The following is a 20,154-nucleotide window of genomic DNA, read 5'->3' as shown; positions in this document are numbered from 1 at the left end:
ATCTTATTTTGATCTATAAACTCTTTTTATAAAAAGAGCCATAAATAAAATAAAAATTAATTTAAGAAGGAACACGAATTACATACCTAATTTTTTTCAGACGGTTGTAAAATAATTAGTGTTTAACGCGTATAAAATTCGAGAACTAATAGAGAAAACATTTATGTATTTGGTGGCTAGGGTTTTATGGTGAAAAAGTAAAAAGGAGGAATAGGGAGAGAGAGTCGCGAGGGAGAGAAGCTGACATAAAAAGTAATGCAATATATATATATATTTTTTTTGTTAACATAATATATATCATATTAATCCTTCAATAGATCCTACTCTTAAAAAAAAAAAAAAAAAAAAAAAAAAAAAAAAAAAAAAAAAAAAAAAAAACATGCTTGTTTTACACGTAGCCACACAAGTTTCTAACAAATTACTCAAATCGTATCTTTTTTTTTTCTTCTATTTCAAAAAAAATATACACGCTGACTTCTTTCTTTTATTTCTTACCATATATATATACTCTAACGTCACATTATATATTTATTGATCTCCAACACTTTTAACCAAAAACATGTATACACATAATATATATATATATATAACATATATCATATATGTATTCTTAATATAACAATTTTTTTCACTCATTATTTATTCATAAGTGCCTATGTAATAATCATATACATATATTTAAATTAAAATGTAAGTATATATGTATAAACTCCAAATAAGTTGCTTTGGATTTAAATTCCAAACTAAAAATTAAACATAAAAAGAAATCTCTATAACCATATTCACACGTAGCTCTAATTTATAATTTAGAATTTCACATATAATTATTGTTGACCTGAAAAATTAGTACACTAATATCTCACGAAAGACACTAGGTATCGAGAACGCAGTACCGAAGATTCCAAGTGTTTAGGCAAGACTTTTCTAAACTACAGACTAATCTCGTAGAAGAAAGAAAGCAAATGAGAGTTTCGAAATGTGAAAACTATGGCTTGTATGTGCTTGAAAAAGTGAAGTGCCTATTCCTTTAAGCGCTTATTCTATTTATAGATGTCTTGAGTCGAATACGTGGGGTGATCAGTCACACGTCTCCGACAGTTACCCAATAACTGTTCTGAGTTTATGTGAGTAGTGGGTGGTTGTTCTTCGTGTTTCTCTCGGTCATAACTGTTGAGGTGGTCGTTTTGACTTTTATTCTGCTTATATACACGTGTTTGTTTTGTTTTGACTAGTCTTTGACTTATCGGCTTCTCTTCTCTTCGAAGTTTTGCTCGGTAGGGGCTGTTCTTGACTTATGAATGAGTCGTTTCTTATCTTTCATAAGTTCTCGAGCATATTTGACTCGAACTTTGTACTTGATATATCTTGTTCTCAGGACTCTAAGTAACCTTCTCGGTCATCTCGAATTATGTGAGTAACAATTATGAAATTTTAAATTCGTTAAATTTGGGGTTTCACGTGATCAATAACCATATTTGAATCCTTAGTACTCACTTGGGAAATTCTATTAATCACATTCATTTCCATTACATCTGTAGGGTAGGCAAGTGGCTATTTTCTAATAGATGTGTAACCTGCTCATTTAATATATATCTGTATCCTAAAATAAAAGCTAAGACCAATAATTTAGTTCGAGTTATTGTCGATGAAATGAAGACTCAAAAGTCATAACTAATAAATTCAAAATTTGTTTGAATGGTGCACTTATTCTTTTGTACATCGAGATTGTACCCAAATTATCAACCCCTATTAGTTGTTCTAAAACTCATAATTTTCTCAATTAATAAGCCGAGAATCATTCAAGTTATAGAACTACCGTTTACAAGTTAAATAAACTTCTAGCATTTGGTTATTTAAGGAACCCCAACTAAACTAAAGGTGGTCACATGGGATCCTCGCATTACATGATTTCTCGTTTTCTTGGTATCATTTGTGAAATAGGAAAGAACTGTTTTTCTAAAAATGGTATCAGTAAGGATGGGATTCTCATTTAGTACCATTTATTGTTTTTTTTAGATTATATTATTTATTTTTACTTTTTACATGTTACTTACTTCGAACAAAAGTAAAGATAGGAATTTAAAATGAAATGTGTTGCGAGAGGTATAAGATCAGTTACTTATTTGCAAAAATTGGAGCTAAGGTGAATGAGAAATTGATGCTCAAAATGTGTTGAAAAAAAACCGTAAAAGAAATTTTAAGTGTGTTGTGAATGGTGTGCACGTATAAGAGTCTCACATGGATTAGTTATGTGAATATTGTTGCGCTTATATGTGAAAAGATTGGAGCGTAGGCAAGCCCATGTCCAACACACACGTGCACGTGCCGCCGCCGCCGTCCGTTCGGTCAGTCATGTTGTTCCGAGCCGAGCTTGGCTTGGCTGAAGTATAATTTTTTGGTTGATTCCTTCATTAATATGTAATACGTTACAAATGTTTTTTTTTCTTCTTTCATTTTAATGGTGGTTAAAGTGCACTAAAATGCTGATAACACCATGCATTATGGCTGATCAAAAAGTTCAAAATTGATGAGCATTAGACTGGATTCATGGTGCATTAGCATATGTCCATAACCATTTAACTTTTGTGCCTATATAAGGCTAGATGTTTCTATCATTCGGGGTGGAAAAAAGAGCCAAGATAAAGGCTGAAAGGCACAAACCAAACACACACAAAATATCTATAACTTTCCTCTCAATTCTCTCGCGGTGGTGGTAGTTTTCTGGCACATATTCAAGTTCGCCGAAGTTGAACACGGTGGTGCCTTGTTAAACTCATATGTCGTTGTATCTTGGGAGATGATTGCTCGTTTTCCAGCATCATGTGGGAGAGTAAAAACGTTTTAAGAAAATTGTCGAACAAGTCTCGACGTGTTCTCTATTTCCGTTCCTTTACCGTTTTTTAGGCGATATCCAGTTTAGTTGTTTTAGCTTATTTATTTGATTTTATTTCATGTCTACATGCTTATTATATTAGTTTCATTGTTTATTTATTTTAATAATTTTATGCAATTTATCTTATTAATTTTTTGCCTATTATTAGCAATATGATTAACAAATAGATCACTTGTGCAAAACTAAAATCGAGTTATCAATTATTAGATTCAAAATGGAAATAACTTCTTTTCATATCAGTGAGATAACTCAAGTACTGATTACCTCCCCTCATACCAGTTTGAGACCGTGAGTTCATAATTGAGAAAAAGTTCCCTTGAAAAACGAACACTTCTATTCATTAAGAAAGACAATGGTGTAGCTCGTAGGCCATCATCAAAATTTGAAATTAAAGACAAGAGAGACAATAACAAATATGCCACTTGAAGACAAAGCAAGAGTCTTAAGAAGATCGATTGAAGCATCATGAAGAATACAAGGCAAATTCAAAGAGGGAGCGTAAATCAATTGACCAATTGCTACTGGGTTTTGCTATTTGATGATAGTTTATGAGGAAGATCATGATAATCTCTCTGATAATACACAATGTCACCATGGTTACTCACGTAGTGATCCTCGCTCATGCTCGTTAATATATTCTTCAACAAGTGCACCGGGATCGCTCCCGATTTCTTTGGCTCCCGGTAATATTTCCCCAACACCGTCTTCGCCGCCTTTGTCTGTAAAAATTTAAATTAATCAATCAACTAATTATATAAAAATTATTAAATGAAGACCATACTCAACATAACATTTCAAGAACAAGTTTTTAACAATCTTCCCATGGTTAGAACTTGTGACATTTGTCTCATTCAAAATTCATATCAATTGAACTTGTAAGTACAAATTAATGTAACGTTTGTAAAATAACAACTCTAATATAAACAGGGACGGAGGCAATGAAAGCCCAACATGAGCTTAATTAGAGTCGTTGTTAGAAGAAAAATATTTCTATTTTTAAAAATGATTTTGATATGAAACGGATGTTCTTTTTCATTTACCGCTTCCACCAGGTGATAGTGAGGGATTTGAGGGAAAAGGTGGTGAATGACATGAGTGCCGATATCGTGATGAATTTTATTGAACACTCCGTAATCGCGATCAACGGTCGTTAGACCTCCTCTCAAATAACTCCATTCCTTGAAACCACACAAATTTTTAAAATTTCAAAAAAAAAAAAAAAAAATGGAAAAAAAGAAAATCATCATGTCATAGCTAGTAGGGATGTTTTTTTTTAGCATTGTTGTGCGACACGGGTCACGACAATGAACGATCCACACACATTTTGACACGTGGCATCACAGTGCCACGTGTCAAAATGTGTGTGGATCGTTCATTGTCGTGACCCGTGTCACAGAGCATTTCCCTTTTTTTTTACCTCGCCGCGGTACCAAGGAAGTTTTTGCTCATAACCATGGTGGTGCAAATACGTCACAACATCCAACCACATAACAAAAACCTAAGATTAAATTAAAAAAAAATTAAAACATTAATCTGTTCAGAGATAAACAGAGTACATTACATCATTATTTATATATATATATTTGTCTAAATAGCAAAACCTCACCCAGTAAGGGACAGCGTAGAGCTTGAGCACCAGAAGAGGACCCACCAAAAACGACATAAAGAGAAGCGAGGCAGCTATAAGTGACCAGCAAGTGGTGGAAATAATTACACTGTTTCTCTCATTTGGAGCGAACAATTTGCTACGTGGGTTAAAATGAGACCCCTCTTTCCCTGGGCTTCTGTTCCACTGAAAACAGATGATAACAAAATAAAATCAACGATTTTTCCCAATTTTCAACTGCAATTAATTAATCGGAGAAGAAATGGGTTGTTATTAGTATTACCAGATAAAATGGGTACGCGAAGAATGGGAATGGGACAGTGAACCTCAACGTCTTCGTCGTTTTGTCCAATCTCTTGTACAAATTCTCAGTCAACTATATATATAATTTTATAATAATCAGAAAGAGACAAAAATAAAAACAGTGAATATCTAAGAATAGTTTATTATTATTGAAATACTCACAGGAACTTCCTTCAAAAAAAGAAAAAGAAATACTCACAGGAACCCATGACTCGTCATTCTCAACGTGTCCGTGGTTCTGATGATGAGTCCTGTGACTGATTCGCCTGCAAAAAGTAAAGCCACATTTACACAATAAATTAATCACACTTCCTTATTACTTTTTTTTTTTTTTGAAAACCACACTTCCTTATTACTAAAAATATATTAAATTTGATACAATAAAAAATCAAATTATTTATTTATCCCGATAAGTCAATAAGTACCATCCATTGTACGGCACGAGAATCGCAGAGTGAAGAAAATGCCCAACCACGCTGTTCATCGTCGCGCTCTCGGAAAAGCTTCCATGGCCACTAATAAACAATACATTTAAAAAAATCAGACCAAAAGTAAATAAATAAATAAATCATTATCCGAGCACTACATATATATATACAGAGTGATTCACGTACCAATCGTGGCCGAGAACGAAGAGAGCCCAGAACATGGTTCCCTGGGCAGCCCAGTAGAGAGGCCAGACGAGGAAAACGGAGTCGAAATAGAGCGCCACGTAAGCGAGAGCAAAAATGACTAAAAAGTCCCTGATGACGTAGGCGAGAGAGCGCCAGGGATTCTTGACCCAGCAGTGCTTAGGAATCGCGGCTCGGATCTCTCCTATACGAAACGGCGGTGGAGCACCGGGGTTGAACTCCAAGCTGTCCTTTTCCGTCATTTCGCCCATTCTTGACTTGAAATACCAACAATGGGGTCTCTCTCTCCGTGTGTGGGGTTAGGTTTGTGAAGAACGATAAGAGAAGAGAGAAGTTTGTTCGAGTTGGTATTAGTACGGTCTTTCAGTGCAAATGTTGTGTGCCGTTTTAGGTCTTCATGTATGTATGTATATATGTGCGTGTGTGTGTCTTTATATACGCGTGGAGAGAGAGCGAGACACGAAAGCCAATGAGGAAAGTCGAATATTGTGCACGTAATTACATTTCACACGAGGTCTTCAATGCGTGACCTTCATGCAATGTATTTGAGAGTACATTTTTTTTATGCCTTCATATGATCAATTAAGTCTTTGATGTTTTCGTTGTTTAACTTTAAAACATTATTTTATGCCTCCCCGAGAGTACATCATCAAAATAACGACTTAGAATCACATCGTAATGCTAATTAATGGTGGGCGGTGGAGAATTCATGATTTAAATGGTACAATGTGATACGTGTGTTGATAATCAACACTTAATATGTGCTAAGAGAAGGGTTTTTATATATATATATATATATATTTTTAATGTGATCAATGAAGTTGAAAGCATAAAAAAGTAATAGGTATTTTTAGGAATAAAAATTGGGATGTATCTTTTTTAAAATAATAAAAATTATATAATATACTTCCTTAATATATTACTATTATTAAAATATGTGGTTATACATTTTATTTGACAATTAATTATAATCATCTTTCGTGTTTTTGGGTCCTGCCGTAAATAGGTGTTTATAATGAGAAACTTGAGCTTCAATAAACCATATAGCCTCTAATTGAAACACTATTGCATACAAATTGACACACACACACACGCACACACACGCACACACACACACAAAGACTCAAATACTTTTAAATGAATAAAGTCATCAAAATATTAACATTTCATTGAAAAGTCCACTATAGACTTGATAAAATCATCGAAAATTAAAAGAAACCATTAGAATCTGATAAAATCCACACGGAAGAATTCAAAGTTCAAACTAACAAGAACTGTTGAAAATTGCTTGTACTTTAGGCGAAAATTTCAACTTTTTACCAAAAATTATGGGAACTTTTATCTACAAGAACACACACGAACCAAAAAAAATTATGCATGACAATACTTGAAAACTTATGAAACTATGTTGAAGAGTGAAACCTACCCACTTAAACATATAACTTGAAGAAGAACAATAATATAGATATGAGTGGTAAACGTTTTGTACCAATTAAGTGGATTTAATTTTACAGCATTGATGTAATCAGGCGCTTGTTAGTGCTGATAATCTCCAAGTATGAACTAATTGGGAAAGCGCCAAAAAGGAAACTAGACTTTGGTAATCCAAGGATTAGGTATGGCGAGAAAAATTTCCAACAACAAGGGTCCGAAAGGAATTCCAAAAGGAAGACAAACCATAAACTGAGTTAGACTGATCAATTAAGGCTTTGACGCGTATACCCAAGAATATTAAGATTTGGCCCTCCAAAGTTAAGGAAATAAGCCACGTACGATTATTTGGCAATACAATAATTAATTAAGAATTTAAATGTAGCATATTCTCACATATTTTAGCTAAAAACAGATCTTGATCAATAAGATTGAGGCCGTTTCTTAAATTCCTGTATCTCGATCTTATAAACTTTAGAGCCATTTTCCGAAAATACCTTTCCTTTTCTTCTTATTTTGAGAATATCTTCTTTTACAGATTTTTATTTGTTTATGATTTTACTTTATGTTTTTTAGTGTGTAGAGTTTCATTTAACTTTTTCCTAGTAGTTTAGAGTATCAGTAAAAATAACGGCCAAATTACTTGGAAGTTAATAATATAGGGTATTTATGGGATATTTCAAAATTGAAGATATTTAAAAATGGACATCGTAGATTTGTACTCAAAACTAAATTATAAAATTGAAATGTAGCCAACGTTTGCAAACTTATAAGAAATTAGTCAAACAGATGAGGTGACACTTGAATAAGCCAGCAAATTTTCAATTTTGTTATTCCAGCCGTTTTTTTTTTGTTACAGTGATTTGTCACTCTCTCTCATACAGCTTTTTTCTCATCAAAACTTCAAAAATCCACGTCTTCTCCATTGTATGATTTGGAATCACTCAATTTCGAGTTCATATGAGGAAGATATAGATTTTGGAAGTTTTGATGAGGAAAACAAAATTGTATGAGAGAGAAAGTGACGAATCACTATATAAAAAAAATGGGTGGAATGACAAAATAGAAAATTTGACTGACTTATTCAAATGACACCTCATCTGTTTGGCTATTTTCTTAAAAAAATTCAAACGTTGATTATATCCCAAACGTGATGTTTGGAATGACCTAGTTAGTTAAAAATTTCTTTAAAAAATAAAATATTTGTAAAATTTATCCATAAAAACAATTACTCATTTTCTCTCTTGAGGATAAGCCGGCCTGAGTACACCTAAATCTTCTTTGATTGTGTAGTCTATATAGCAGTATAGCACAGTATTTGTATGCATAAAATACCTATAAGTATATTATCATTCAAAATATAGGATCAAAGACTAAGGTCTAGATGATAAGGTCGGAGTCCGTCGGACAAAATCTAGGTACTCCTCAAATGTGCCTGAATATAAACTAATACCAAGGTCTAGATAAGGTCGGAGTCCGTCGGACAAAATCTAGGTACTCCTCAAATTTGAGTTATTTTATTTTATTTTTAGTACTATTGTTGTTTTGTCATTAATTTAATTAGGAAAATTTCATTTTAGCCCCTCTCCTTCTCACGCAAGAATCTATTTATGGAAAAATAAATGTGTTTAAAGAGAACATATGATGGTCAAATGCTCGAAAGAAGCACATGGATTTTAAACGAGAGCTGAAAATTACGTTCAGAAATTGACAAACAAGCAATATATATCTAAGAATCAGCTCAATAAAACATATATAAACTTGTCCTCTTTTTTTTTTTTTGGTAGATAAAATTGGCTACGTGACACCCGAGAAGTGAGATTCCTGATCCCGTCTCATATTTTGCGAGAAATAAGACTTTCGGAACCGTAAAAAACGATACCAAAAAATCCGGAACCATTTTCTACGGTACCAACAATTCCAGGTACCATATTTCGCGGTTCCGGAATTTTCATATTTTGTTTCTTTTACTTTAATCATGAATGTAATTAAAAAAAAATCTCATATTTACAATTAATAAAAAAATAACTTTAAAAAATGGTACTAGATGATGCTAAATGGAGATCTCGATCTGTCCCATTTTTCGGATGATTTTGAGACAAAAATCTCGATACCATATTTCATAAATGATTTTTTATCTTTTATTTTTCATATGATACTAATAATACGAAAGATGAGTTGCTGCAGGACTTTATATGGCCACCTTTAGTGGTAAACTTGTCGTCTTTCCAGCTCATTTGCAACTCATCTCGAGCGACCTAAAATTTGTGACATTAAATAGGCTATTTACTAAAATTTAGTCAATACTTAGAAAAGAAAAAAGAAGTTCAATTCTAATTAAAATAAAAAACCTTGCGATTATTTTGGTTGAAAAGTAGGGTATTAATTCTTTGAACAAAAAACTTCTATCCATCTCTCTCTCTCTAAAAACCCAGATATAATTTTACTAGGGTTTTCAAACCCTTTCACATCGAGCTCGGCCGCCGCTTTCCCCGGGTTGCCGGCGTCGTCAGCGGCGCCACTCCAACCTGGGGGGAGCCTCGTCCATCTCCGGTGCTTCTCGGACTCGGAGCTTTTCCGGCGAAACAAATTTGAGTTTTTTCTTTGTTTTCTTCTGGCTTCCTTCTCCACCTCTCCGACCATGACCACCGCTGCCTCCTTGGTTGTGCTGTCGGCGTCGCCTCTGAACTTCTCCAGATCTCCGGTTACGTTATCGCGGTGTTGCTCTGACTCGCCGGCGTGTCCCTCTCAAGATTTGAGATCTGTGAGTTTCTCTGAGCCTCTCCTCGTGGATGAGCCCGAAAGCCTCTTTTTGTTGTGGATATCCTTTTCAGATTGGTTCGGCGGGCTCTCTACAACACTCCTTGTGGTTGTGCTTCTTCTGGTGTTTCCGGTGGGGAGCCCTACTCCCATCGGAGGAAGTTCCGGAGTGTTGGTCCGCCGCGCCGATCCCGGTCTCACGTCGCTCCTCAACAAGGCATTGAAACTTTGGTGCTCGGTTCATATGGAGGTTCACGATGACGCACCTCTCCGGACGTGGCGGAGCTTCTCACTGGGCCTTTTCTCGCTCATTGAAGGCTTCGTAAATGTGGCTGATTTGTGGCGGGAAGGAGATGGGTTGAGTCAAAGTAGTCTTTTAATTTCTCTGCTCTGTTTGAATGTTCGTTTGCTTAGACTAGCTTATTTTGAACCTGTGTTTTTTCTAGATTGTGTTGTTATGTCCACTATTGTTGAGTGTGTTTTTGTGTCCCGAAGAGGTCTTAGTCTCCTTGCGGGTTAGGAGTTCGAGTTTTCTATTAGCTTTTTGGTGGTATGAACTCTCGAACGTCTTTGTCCACAATCGGTGGTCCTCGAGCGTTTTGGTTCATCCAATAACCTCTGAGGGAATGTTGAAAGAGCTATTAAGTTGCTCGAAATTCAGTGTGATAAATCTTCCGCTTGATGGAAGTTCACACACGATGTGCGTTCACACGATTCTAATCTTGAATCATCACTATCTTGAGGTATCGTCATTTGTTGTCAAAAGATGTACGATGTTTGTACCTTTGGGTGTTATGCCATTATTCTATTAGAAAGCCTCGACCTACTATTTTCAAAAAAAAAAAAAAAAAAAAAAAACCTTGTGATTAATTGACCATCGAAAGTAATTACTATCACAGTCGTCGCATGTTATTAATGATGATGTATTGTTTTTCTGCCATTCTCTATAAATAGACTGGTTAACGCAGATTACTTTATGATTTAATTATTATTAATATTATTTTTACCTTTGTCCGGTCCGGTGGTAGAACTGTAATTTTGTTGATTGATAATCAGTGTCCTTCTTTTGACAACGTTGTCTGGTACGTACTATATAGGGTGAAAAAACGAGGAAGCAACTTCAATGGTCCAAATATTTATTGAAATTTTATGAGCTGGGAAACAACAATCCATTCAAGTCATGAATACATGTACATATATATATATATATATATATATATATATATATATATATATATATATATATATATATATGTGTGTATATATATATATAAATAGTTTACTGCAATCTATTTAGCATTTTGCAATTGGAGACGAACTAATAAAACTGGACTAAAAGAATGAAGCGAGCTTCCTCAGATAAATGACAGATCATGTTGGTCACAGATAAACGTGGCTTACCGGTAGCGGGACGGGACGGAATCCCCGCTACCGGTAATAGAGGTAACGGGACGGGAGGTCCCGTTAACCTTAACGGACGGGAGTCCCGTCCCGTTACTGTAGCTAACGGGATCCGCGGATCCCGTTAGCGACCGTTGCTTTTTTTTTCTTTTTTTTTAATCTCGGCCGTTGGATCAAAGATCCAACGGCCGAAAAAAAAGAGCCGTTTGAATATGAACGTTGGATTTTAGCCGTTGGAGCCGAAAATGAGGTTTTTTTTTATATTTTTTTTTCCCACTTATTTCTAAAATCTATAAATACCCCCCCATTTCATTCATTTTCTTCACACCTTTCACTCAAACTCTCTCAAACTCTCTCAAATTCTCTCAATCTCTCTCTCTAATTCTCTCAAACTCTCTCAATTTTACTCTCTAAAGCTTTCATTTTCTCATGGCATCATCATCCCACAACCGAGGAGGTCGAAGGGGAAGAGCTTCCCGAGGTGAACGAATGCACCGTTTTGAAGAAAATTGGTTGCATTTGTCTCAAAACGCCCCCGACCCAAACACCCAATACTCTTTCGATCCAAATTATGTTGCTCCTACTTTCCACAATACGGAATTCACCGAAATTCCAAACACACAAATGCCATATTATCCTCAAATGGATCCCGAGCAAGCATATCAAGCACAAATACCGCCATCCGAAGCCGCTTTTCAAGAGTTTCAAGTGTTCGAGGAACATTATCATCAATCCCAAAATCCAAATGAAGAAGAAGACGACGACGAAACCCAAGATCCAAATGAACAACATGATGATGAAGAGGAGGAGGATGAAGAAGAAGACGTCCCACCGCCACCACCTCAGCCTCGAACTCAAGTTCCACGACCTCGACAACGTGAGCAACAAGAGGATACCCGACAAAGACGACGTGCCCGAGAAGAACAACAACAAAAACAACCACCTCAACAACAACAACCACCGCAACAACAACAACAACCTCAACAAGCACAAGCATCACGACGTCGAGCGAGGTCTGTTGTCTGGACGTTCTTTGAAGAGGTGGTTGCCAACGGTGAAAAAGCCGGAAAATGTCACGTTTGTGGCAAAATCTTTAGCGCTCATAACACTAGAGTTGGGACGTCGCTATTGTGGAGTCATCACAGACACTGCCAGGGGGGGACACAATCTGGAGCCTCTACAACCCAAGTAAGTAACATCGATCCTTTAAGATTTAGACGTGATTTAGTTGAATATTTTGTATCAACCGATCAATCTTTTAGTCATATCGAATCTCAAGGCTTTGTTAGATTCATTAGTTCTTTTATTCCAAACGTACAACTAATGTCTAGGAAAGCCTTGAGATCCGATATCCTAAAATGGTTTTTAGGAGAAAAGGAACAAATGAAAGACTCAATATCCTCTGGTAGATATAGCGTAGCCTTAACATCGGATATATGGACCGGTCAATCTAAGATGGACTTTATGAGCGTTGTAGTCCATAACATAGACGACGATTGGAACCTGAACAAACGTATCATAGCATTTAGGAGGATAGAAGGTTCTCACACTGGTGAGAACATCTTAGATACCATAGTTAGTGTTTTAGCTGAGTGGGGTTTGAACAATAGGGTTATATCTGTGACCTTAGATAATGTCACTAGCAACAACGCCATGATTAGGGAGTTGACCCAAAAACTTAACGCAGACGAAACCCTTATACATCAACGTTGTGCTACCCACATCATCAACCTCATAGTTCAAGCCGGAGCCGCTAGTTACGACCCTTCGATAAACAAGATTAGGAATTACATAAGTTGGATAAATAGTTCAACCTCTAGAGTAGATGAGCTTAAGAGACGGCTTAGACTAAACGGCCTTCAAGAACGCACATTTCACCTAGATAACAAAATTAGGTGGAATTCAACCTTTCTTATGCTGACCAACTTCTTATCCGAGCGTTACGTCGATGTTATTGTTTCTTACATTAACAGCGTACATGGCGAAAACGCTATATCTGATTTGGATATTAGGATGGCTGAATCATTTGTTTCTTTTCTCGACATTTTTTATAAAGAAACTTGTTATCTTTCTGCTGTTTACACTCCCACTTCTTTTCTCGGTCTTCATACTATGACCGCAATAGCTGTGCATCTTGATAAAAATAAAAACGAAACTATTTTTCAAGATTCTATTCAAGCAATGACAGCAAAGTTTAATATTGGGGGGCTGGAAAGGTTCCATTACTATACGGTTTTGGAGCCATTCTAGACGTCCGATGTAAAATTGGAGGTTTAAAATTTTTTTTGAAATACATAAGAAACCATTTTGTGGACCAAGATTACGTTGCACTTGATCTTCCGAGGATCGTGCAAGCTTTTTTTGATCTTTTCAAGGTTTACGAGGCGAAACTTCTACCGCAATACCGAGCGCAACCTTCTCAATCACAGACGCAATATCCGAGAGGACACCAATACACGAATGTCTTCGTCAACGCGCCCGCGTACAGCCCGTCTCCTCAACAACAAGAAGCTGGGACAAGTCAGACGAGGTCAAGCGCAACCGACGCACGGTCCCATCCGGAGATCCAAGAGTACGATAGGAACGATTGGGTTAGGTCGGACGACGAAGCCATCGACCTCTTGGTTTGGTGGAGGCAGAATGTGAGGAGGTTTCCGATCTTGTCATCTATGGCACAAGACATCCTCATCATCCCAGTTTCAACTGTGTCCTCTGAGGCGGCTTTTAGCAGCGCGGGCCGGATCATCGACGATAGAAGATGCAGCCTGAAACCGGAGATGGTCGAAGCATTGACGTGCGGAAAAGATTGGATTCAACATCGAAATCGAGCACAAGAAACATTCATGTGCTTCGATATTCTAGACGATTTTGAAGTTGATTTTGCAAACGTAAACATAAATGGTTAAAGTATCGTGTATAACAAAGGGATATCCCGGCCCTTGTCCGGGATACATTTTCAAACATTTAACGAGGAAAGGGGTGCTCTTTTTCCTCGCCGTCGCACCTTTTTAGGGGTCGGTGAGGTTTTTTAGGAGGCCAATTTTTAATTTCACATTCTTGTTTATTGTTTTTTTACCCATTTTTAATTATTTAACAACATTCATATTTTTCATTTCTACCCACTTATTCCAAATCTTTTCACTTTAATCCTTTCATTTTATTTATTAAATTCTTTTTTTAAATTTTTTTTTTTAATGCCTAACGGGATCCGCGGATCCCGTTAGACATTTACCGCCTCCGTCCCGTTATATAACGGGACGGGACTCCCGTTCGGCGAATTAACGGGAGTCCGGGCGGGGGCGGGACGGGAGGCGCGGTAACTCCCGTTAAGCCACGTTTAGTCACAGATGTATGGCAGCTTCTCCTTCTTTTCGTCATGTTATTGTATTTTTTGGATCACAAATGTTAATGTATAAAATATATTCTGACTTTTTATTATAAATATTAAGCATCTTGCAGTTAACCTTGAAACAATTATGATGTTCTCTCCATTAGATGCTAAGATTCTATTAATCATAGACAGTCTACTCTATTAGGATTTACGTATACGTCTTATATTAGATAGAGATATAAATATAATGCAACTTATTCCAAAAAAAAAAGATGATAACGAAATTTGACATATATGTACAAACAATTTGAATGGAAATGAAGCGATAAACTTAAAATTGTGTAACTATTTGTTGATCAGGTTTGTACGTGCTTTCAAATGGAAAGTTTCACTAGATAATAAATTAATAATTGGTTTATGATTTAAAACCAAACTTTACTCTTTACAATATTAATAATTTACAACCTAAATTTGTTTGGGGCAAATGCTAAAACCACTTTTTCTCCTACGAATAGAACGCAGATCGAATCCCACCTGACACATTGTTTATATTTATTTGATTCTGGGGTATGTTTGTGTGGTAACATAATAAAATTCTCATATTTTTTGGAATTTTATATTCGTATATATATTTACTCTTGTATCATTCCTCTTCAAAATATATATATATATATATATATATATATATATAAATATATATATTTACTCTTAATATATATATATATATATATAAATATAAATATATATATTTACTCTTAATATATATATATATATATATATATATATATATATATATCGAGATGGATTTGTATGTGTGCTGACATGAGGTTTAGGTTGGCTATCTTGTCTGTTCTTAAGCTCAACGCGATGATTATAGGGCTACGACATTGATGTATAAATTGTACAAATGTTGGGTAATTTTACACGGTTTCGGACAAATATAAAAGAGAGAGAGAGCATTAGATAGACATAATTATAACTATCTAACTTTTGGAGTGGTTCTATATAACTTCATTCAACTTTTAGGATGAGACTCCCAAAAAAAAAACAAAAACAAAAAAACAAAAAAAAAACTTTGGATGAGACTTCTGGTTGGTGAAAATTGTCCTATGATGGGAAAGATGCAACTTTTTTAGACAACATGATGACTCGGTGTTTTTGTTGTTTAATGAAAATGATTGTTGTTACCAGAGTATGAACATGAGCACGGAGGCATCGAGAACATAAAAAATTCGGCACCGAACTCGAGTCAAATAAGTTCAAAGATTCACTAAAAAGGAGGAACAATCTATTCATAATCTAATAACGAACTCTATCAAGCAGAACTTTGGAGAGAAGATAATATGATAGGTCAAAAACTAGTAAAACCAAATACAAATTTGTGTAAACAAATTTAAACTTAAGTAAAACACTCACCTCAACGGTTATGCTGAACCGGTAAGAAAATAACCACCCATTACGCATGTTCTGTAAGCGGTTACCTGATAACCGCCTGGGACGTGGGATTGATCACCCTACGTACTCGATCCCAAGACCTATAAATACAAGAAGAGATGGCTAAAAGGAAGGACAATTTTCGACACACACCAACACTCACCTAAAGATTCACCTATCATTTAACATCATTTATTACTTGCTCTCTTGTATTAGATTCATCTATATTTAGAGATAATCTTACTTAGACACTTGAAATTCTCGAGACTGCGCATGCTTGAAACCAAATGCTCTTCGTGAGACAATTGTTGTACTAATTCTGTCTGTCAACAATTTTAATATTTAAATACAATATGTATGATATCCTTATTTGTTTGATATAATATATAAGAGAAAAAAAATTGAGTACCCAAGTTGCATGCATTTTTCGAAAAATAATAATATGTCTCGTATTATAGAAGAAATTTGTTTTTCCTTTTCAGATACCTAAACCAACTTCAACCTCGAGGAACTAGAATCTGGAAGGACACATTTTCCTTCCTTCTTTCCCTTTTAGAAATCAAAACCAAGAAGACTAACTCGACTTGGAACTCAAAAATACCCACATGATGACCATACAACCTCACAAATCAGAAACTAAAACACTAAACAAGCACAAATAAAACTACTCAAACGGATACACAAACTAAAATTGCTAAACTAGCACAAATAAAACTGAAAATTTAAAAACTATTCATCACCCGTCCATTGCAGTTACCTTCGGCCAACCCATCCCCCCACCTTCGAAGCCTATCCATAAGCACCGGAAAAAGCCGGCCTCTACATCTACGCAGTCGACAAAGAAAAAAACCCACATCGGAGCCACATCCTTATGAGAACGGGATTGAAGCGCCCGGAATCGAGACCCTTGCCCCTACCGTTGACCAAGCCCATATACGAAAACTCCAGATATGAGACCGAGCCATAATGAACTCCTTCAACCACGTGCCCACGCCCGTACCAAAAAACTCAGACCCTGAGCCGAATCCCAATATTTGGAACCGCGCCAACTCCTTCCGGGCTGGTCGGCCCAAACTATTATGTGGCCTTAAGCACGAGTAAGAAAATTAGGATTTTTTAAACATAAATTAAAAATAAATTAGGTATAATGGCTTATTTTCCCAAAAATTTGAGGTTTTTTTTCCTTCTAAAATTAAAGGCCTTTTTTTGGCATTTTTTCCACCACAATTTTGGGGCCTTCGGCCATACCCTAAGTGGCTTAAGCTTCGGGCCGGCCCTGACCGAAAAACTAACGGCGTCAAGATAAACCTCCGAAGAAAGCTCGGATATATGGAGAGAACGTCGGGGAAGAAAGAACAACACTCGCGAAAGGAATGTGACCCACGCCTACCCCCGGGTCAGAGTCGTGTGACTGACCTCCGGGTCCCAGGGAGTGATGGCGGAAAGAGGAACTAAAGTTCTTGGAGAGAAAAACACCTTTTATAAATTATATACAAAAAAAAATGTATAGCTAAATTAAAAAAATAAATTATCATTCATATTACTTGAGCTCTAGTCTAATGATATCTAAAATATAACAGAGTCTATTTCATTCTCATAAAAGGGGAAAACACTACCTCCTTTAAATCCACCCGGAGTTAAAACAAGGAGACATATTATCTCCTAGTCTTTTCATAATTGTTCAAGAAGCTCTTAATAGAAGGATCCATCATGAGATTGTTCAAGGTTCGCTACCATGTTCCTCGTTCCTCTATTATAGTAAGCCATCTAATGTTTGCAGACGATATGATTCTGTTTACTAATAGCTCTAAAAGCTCACTTCAACGCCTTAAAATAATTTTTGAATATTATGAACATGTCTTCGGGCAGCTTGGTTAATGTTGGGAAAAGTATGTTCATTGCTAGTGATAAAATGAATCATTCCTATGGTGACCATATTAAGAGGACGATTGGCTTCACTCAATCCACTTTTTCTTTCAAATGTTTGGGCGTTCCTCTTTTTAAGGGAAGAGGAAAATCCGAGTATTTCACTAGCCGGATTGCTAATGTTCGGAAAAAGCTTGCTGGTTGGAAGGCTAATTTTATCGGCGGGAGGTAAGATCACTCTGCTCATGTTCTTACTAGTATTTATATTTATACTATGGTAGTTCTTCCTATACCTTCTTCCTATAAAGATAAATATTAATTGAGTTTTAGTTTTTGATCAAAATGTAAGTAATATTAAAGAGAATGATATTTTGGGTTTTCCAAACAAAGTCAAGTAGTATTTTTTGCCAAAATTAGTTTTTAGTGAATTATTAGAAAATATTATTGAAATGGTAGTAAATGTGGCAAGTTCTCAATTTTTACCGAAAATCTATCGGTTCCATGTTCAATTGAATTAAAAAATTTCCATGTGACCATAAATATGTTTTAATTTACTTTGAAACAAATTATAGGATTTTTCTAAGGTTTGTTAAGAACTTTTGCAAATATTTAACTCTTGAAGACTATTTCTATAAATTTTAATATAAAGAGAGGAGCCTCGAAATGCTTGAGACACAGAGTTGCCTGGGGCTTTAAGAGCTCCCTTTCGTTCATCACCTGAAACACCTCAACTGTGCCAAGGTAAATAGAATTTTGTCCGCGGCTTCTCATTTCCTGAACAACCTTGTGGTGGATTAATCTGTCTTACTTAAAGATTGTTGTACTTGTGTATTGTCACTTATGTATACTTCATCAACGAAACAGTGAAATATACACACACACAAAATGTTAATTTGGTTGCATTATTGCGATTAGAGCACAGCCATTATGCTTGAAGCCTGTAATAACAAATATCTGGTTTGAAAACAAAAGAATACATAAATATCTAAAATGGCTTTGACCTGTACCTGAAGTCCTTACAAAAGTTAAAGCGGCCAAACTGGTTGCGTGTCAAAACATAACTGCTCGGACAATCCATGATGGAACTAATCTGATGTTACTGTTGGAAGAATTGATAGAAATATCAATTTGAGAGAGTGTTTTGTGATAAAGATTTGAGTGGGGTCCACACAACGAAATTTAATAATTCTTGCGGATTCGTATTCTTTGCGGATAGGAGTATGAATTAATGTATTAAATTGCCAAAAACAGATATATAATGAATGAGAAATTGATGTTTAAATTATGTTAATTAACACACATTTATTGTAAATAAGTTGTGTGTAGAATGTGTAGGGAAAAAGTCTCACATTGATTGGGGAGATGAGTTGCGTAGTGTATTTCTACTATCATCTTTATTTAGTGGTCATCCAAGTGCAAGAGAGGATAGTGTGTGTGGGTTATCTCTTAACCCCTCACACGCGCCGCCGCCGAGTCGAACCGGGTCCGGGTTTCGGGTTTCGGGAATGTCTCAGGCTTTGGGTTTGGATTTGGGCTTGGGCTGATTGCCTTATTTTTTATGTGTTAAATATTTTAATTAAATAGCAATCATATCCATGCATTAAACCCTACAGTTTTTCCCTGATCAAAACGTTTTTTGCTGTTGTATAAACAGCCAAGAAATGTTATCTGAACTGTTGTGTAACAGTCAAATAAAGTGCATCAATTAGCCATTATGGAGACGTTTTTTGGCTGTTCAAATCGGTGAGCTTCAGCCTATAAATACAGCTCTCCTCTATCATTCAGAACACACAAAAAATAGAAGTACTACTCACTCATTCTCTCTATACTTTCCTCTACGTTTGTGATATTCTGTCTGTTTTTCTTTGATTGCTTCGGTTACTATTTTTTAGCTTGTCAGAAGCACATTCTGGTGCCTTATTCTTCTAATAACTTTATTGTATCCTGAGAGGTAAATTGCTCTAGATCCAAACACCGTGGGAGAGTAATATTGCTTTAAGAAAACCGTCTAACGGTCCTCAACGATTCCTGTTTTTATCTACTTCTTCTTATAACGTTGTTCATCTACATAATTTATTTCTCGGTTTATTATATAATATAGTTTTTTAATTTAGTTTTTCTTATAACTATTGTTTAGAATCTATTTCTAATTTTTGGGTTTTAGTTCATGTAATTATGAATCAAAAATTTTCTCATCACGTTTCTATTTATTTCTCAATAATAATTTAGAACATGCTTTTTAGTTATCCTTTTATTTCTTCCAAAGGTTGTCTTATTTACTCGAAAATAAAATTGTTATTTTCTTTAGTATTTCCTACAGTTACCGTGAAATATCCCCTGAAAAACGTGCATAGTGGTGAAGATGTTTATTGCATTTGGTCAGAAAAGTGAATTAGAGGTTCTTTTTGAGAACGATGCTTCAACAGAACATGGTGATCATTGAATTCTGCAGTCAATCAGGCTTGCGTTCAATTCCCACTAAACCCTTGAAGCCCAA

General features: G+C 35.6%; 1 protein-coding gene across 1 annotated transcript; it reads right to left on the bottom strand.

Annotated features, from left to right (window-relative positions):
• Window positions 1-3,193: 3,193 nt before the first annotated feature.
• Window positions 3,194-5,863, bottom strand: FAD3 (fatty acid desaturase 3). The gene is made up of 8 exons (XM_089630053.1): window positions 5,417-5,863; window positions 5,228-5,317; window positions 5,002-5,068; window positions 4,783-4,875; window positions 4,500-4,685; window positions 4,311-4,391; window positions 3,934-4,071; window positions 3,194-3,612 (listed from the first exon to the last, which is right to left on the bottom strand). Exons 1-8 carry the CDS (start codon window positions 5,683-5,685, stop codon window positions 3,412-3,414), a joined length of 1,125 nt encoding a protein of 374 aa, XP_089486179.1. The 5' UTR covers window positions 5,686-5,863; the 3' UTR covers window positions 3,194-3,411.
• Between the last annotated feature and the right edge of the window lie 14,291 nt (window positions 5,864-20,154).

The sequence above is a fragment of the Urtica dioica genome, chromosome 11 (genome assembly GCF_054948205.1).
Source record: "Urtica dioica subsp. dioica isolate 48M chromosome 11, U.dioica_male_clone48M_v1_H2, whole genome shotgun sequence".
Lineage (NCBI taxonomy): Eukaryota > Viridiplantae > Streptophyta > Magnoliopsida > Rosales > Urticaceae > Urtica > Urtica dioica.
The sequence above is the reverse complement of the archived record's forward strand: the minus strand, read 5'-3'. Positions and strand labels throughout refer to the sequence as shown.

Bases quoted from the DNA above. Each gene is read 5' to 3' on its own strand.
- FAD3 (XM_089630053.1), bottom strand. From the start codon at position 5,685: ATGGGCGAAATGACGGAAAAGGACAGCTTGGAGTTCAACCCCGGTGCT. The intron at 4,686-4,782 runs GTAATACTAATA...ATCTGTTTTCAG, and splicing joins TCGCGTACCCATTTTATCTG to TGGAACAGAAGCCCAGGGAA. The intron at 4,072-4,310 runs GTAAAAAAAAAG...TGTGGTTTCAAG, and splicing joins TTCCTTGGTACCGCGGCGAG to GAATGGAGTTATTTGAGAGG.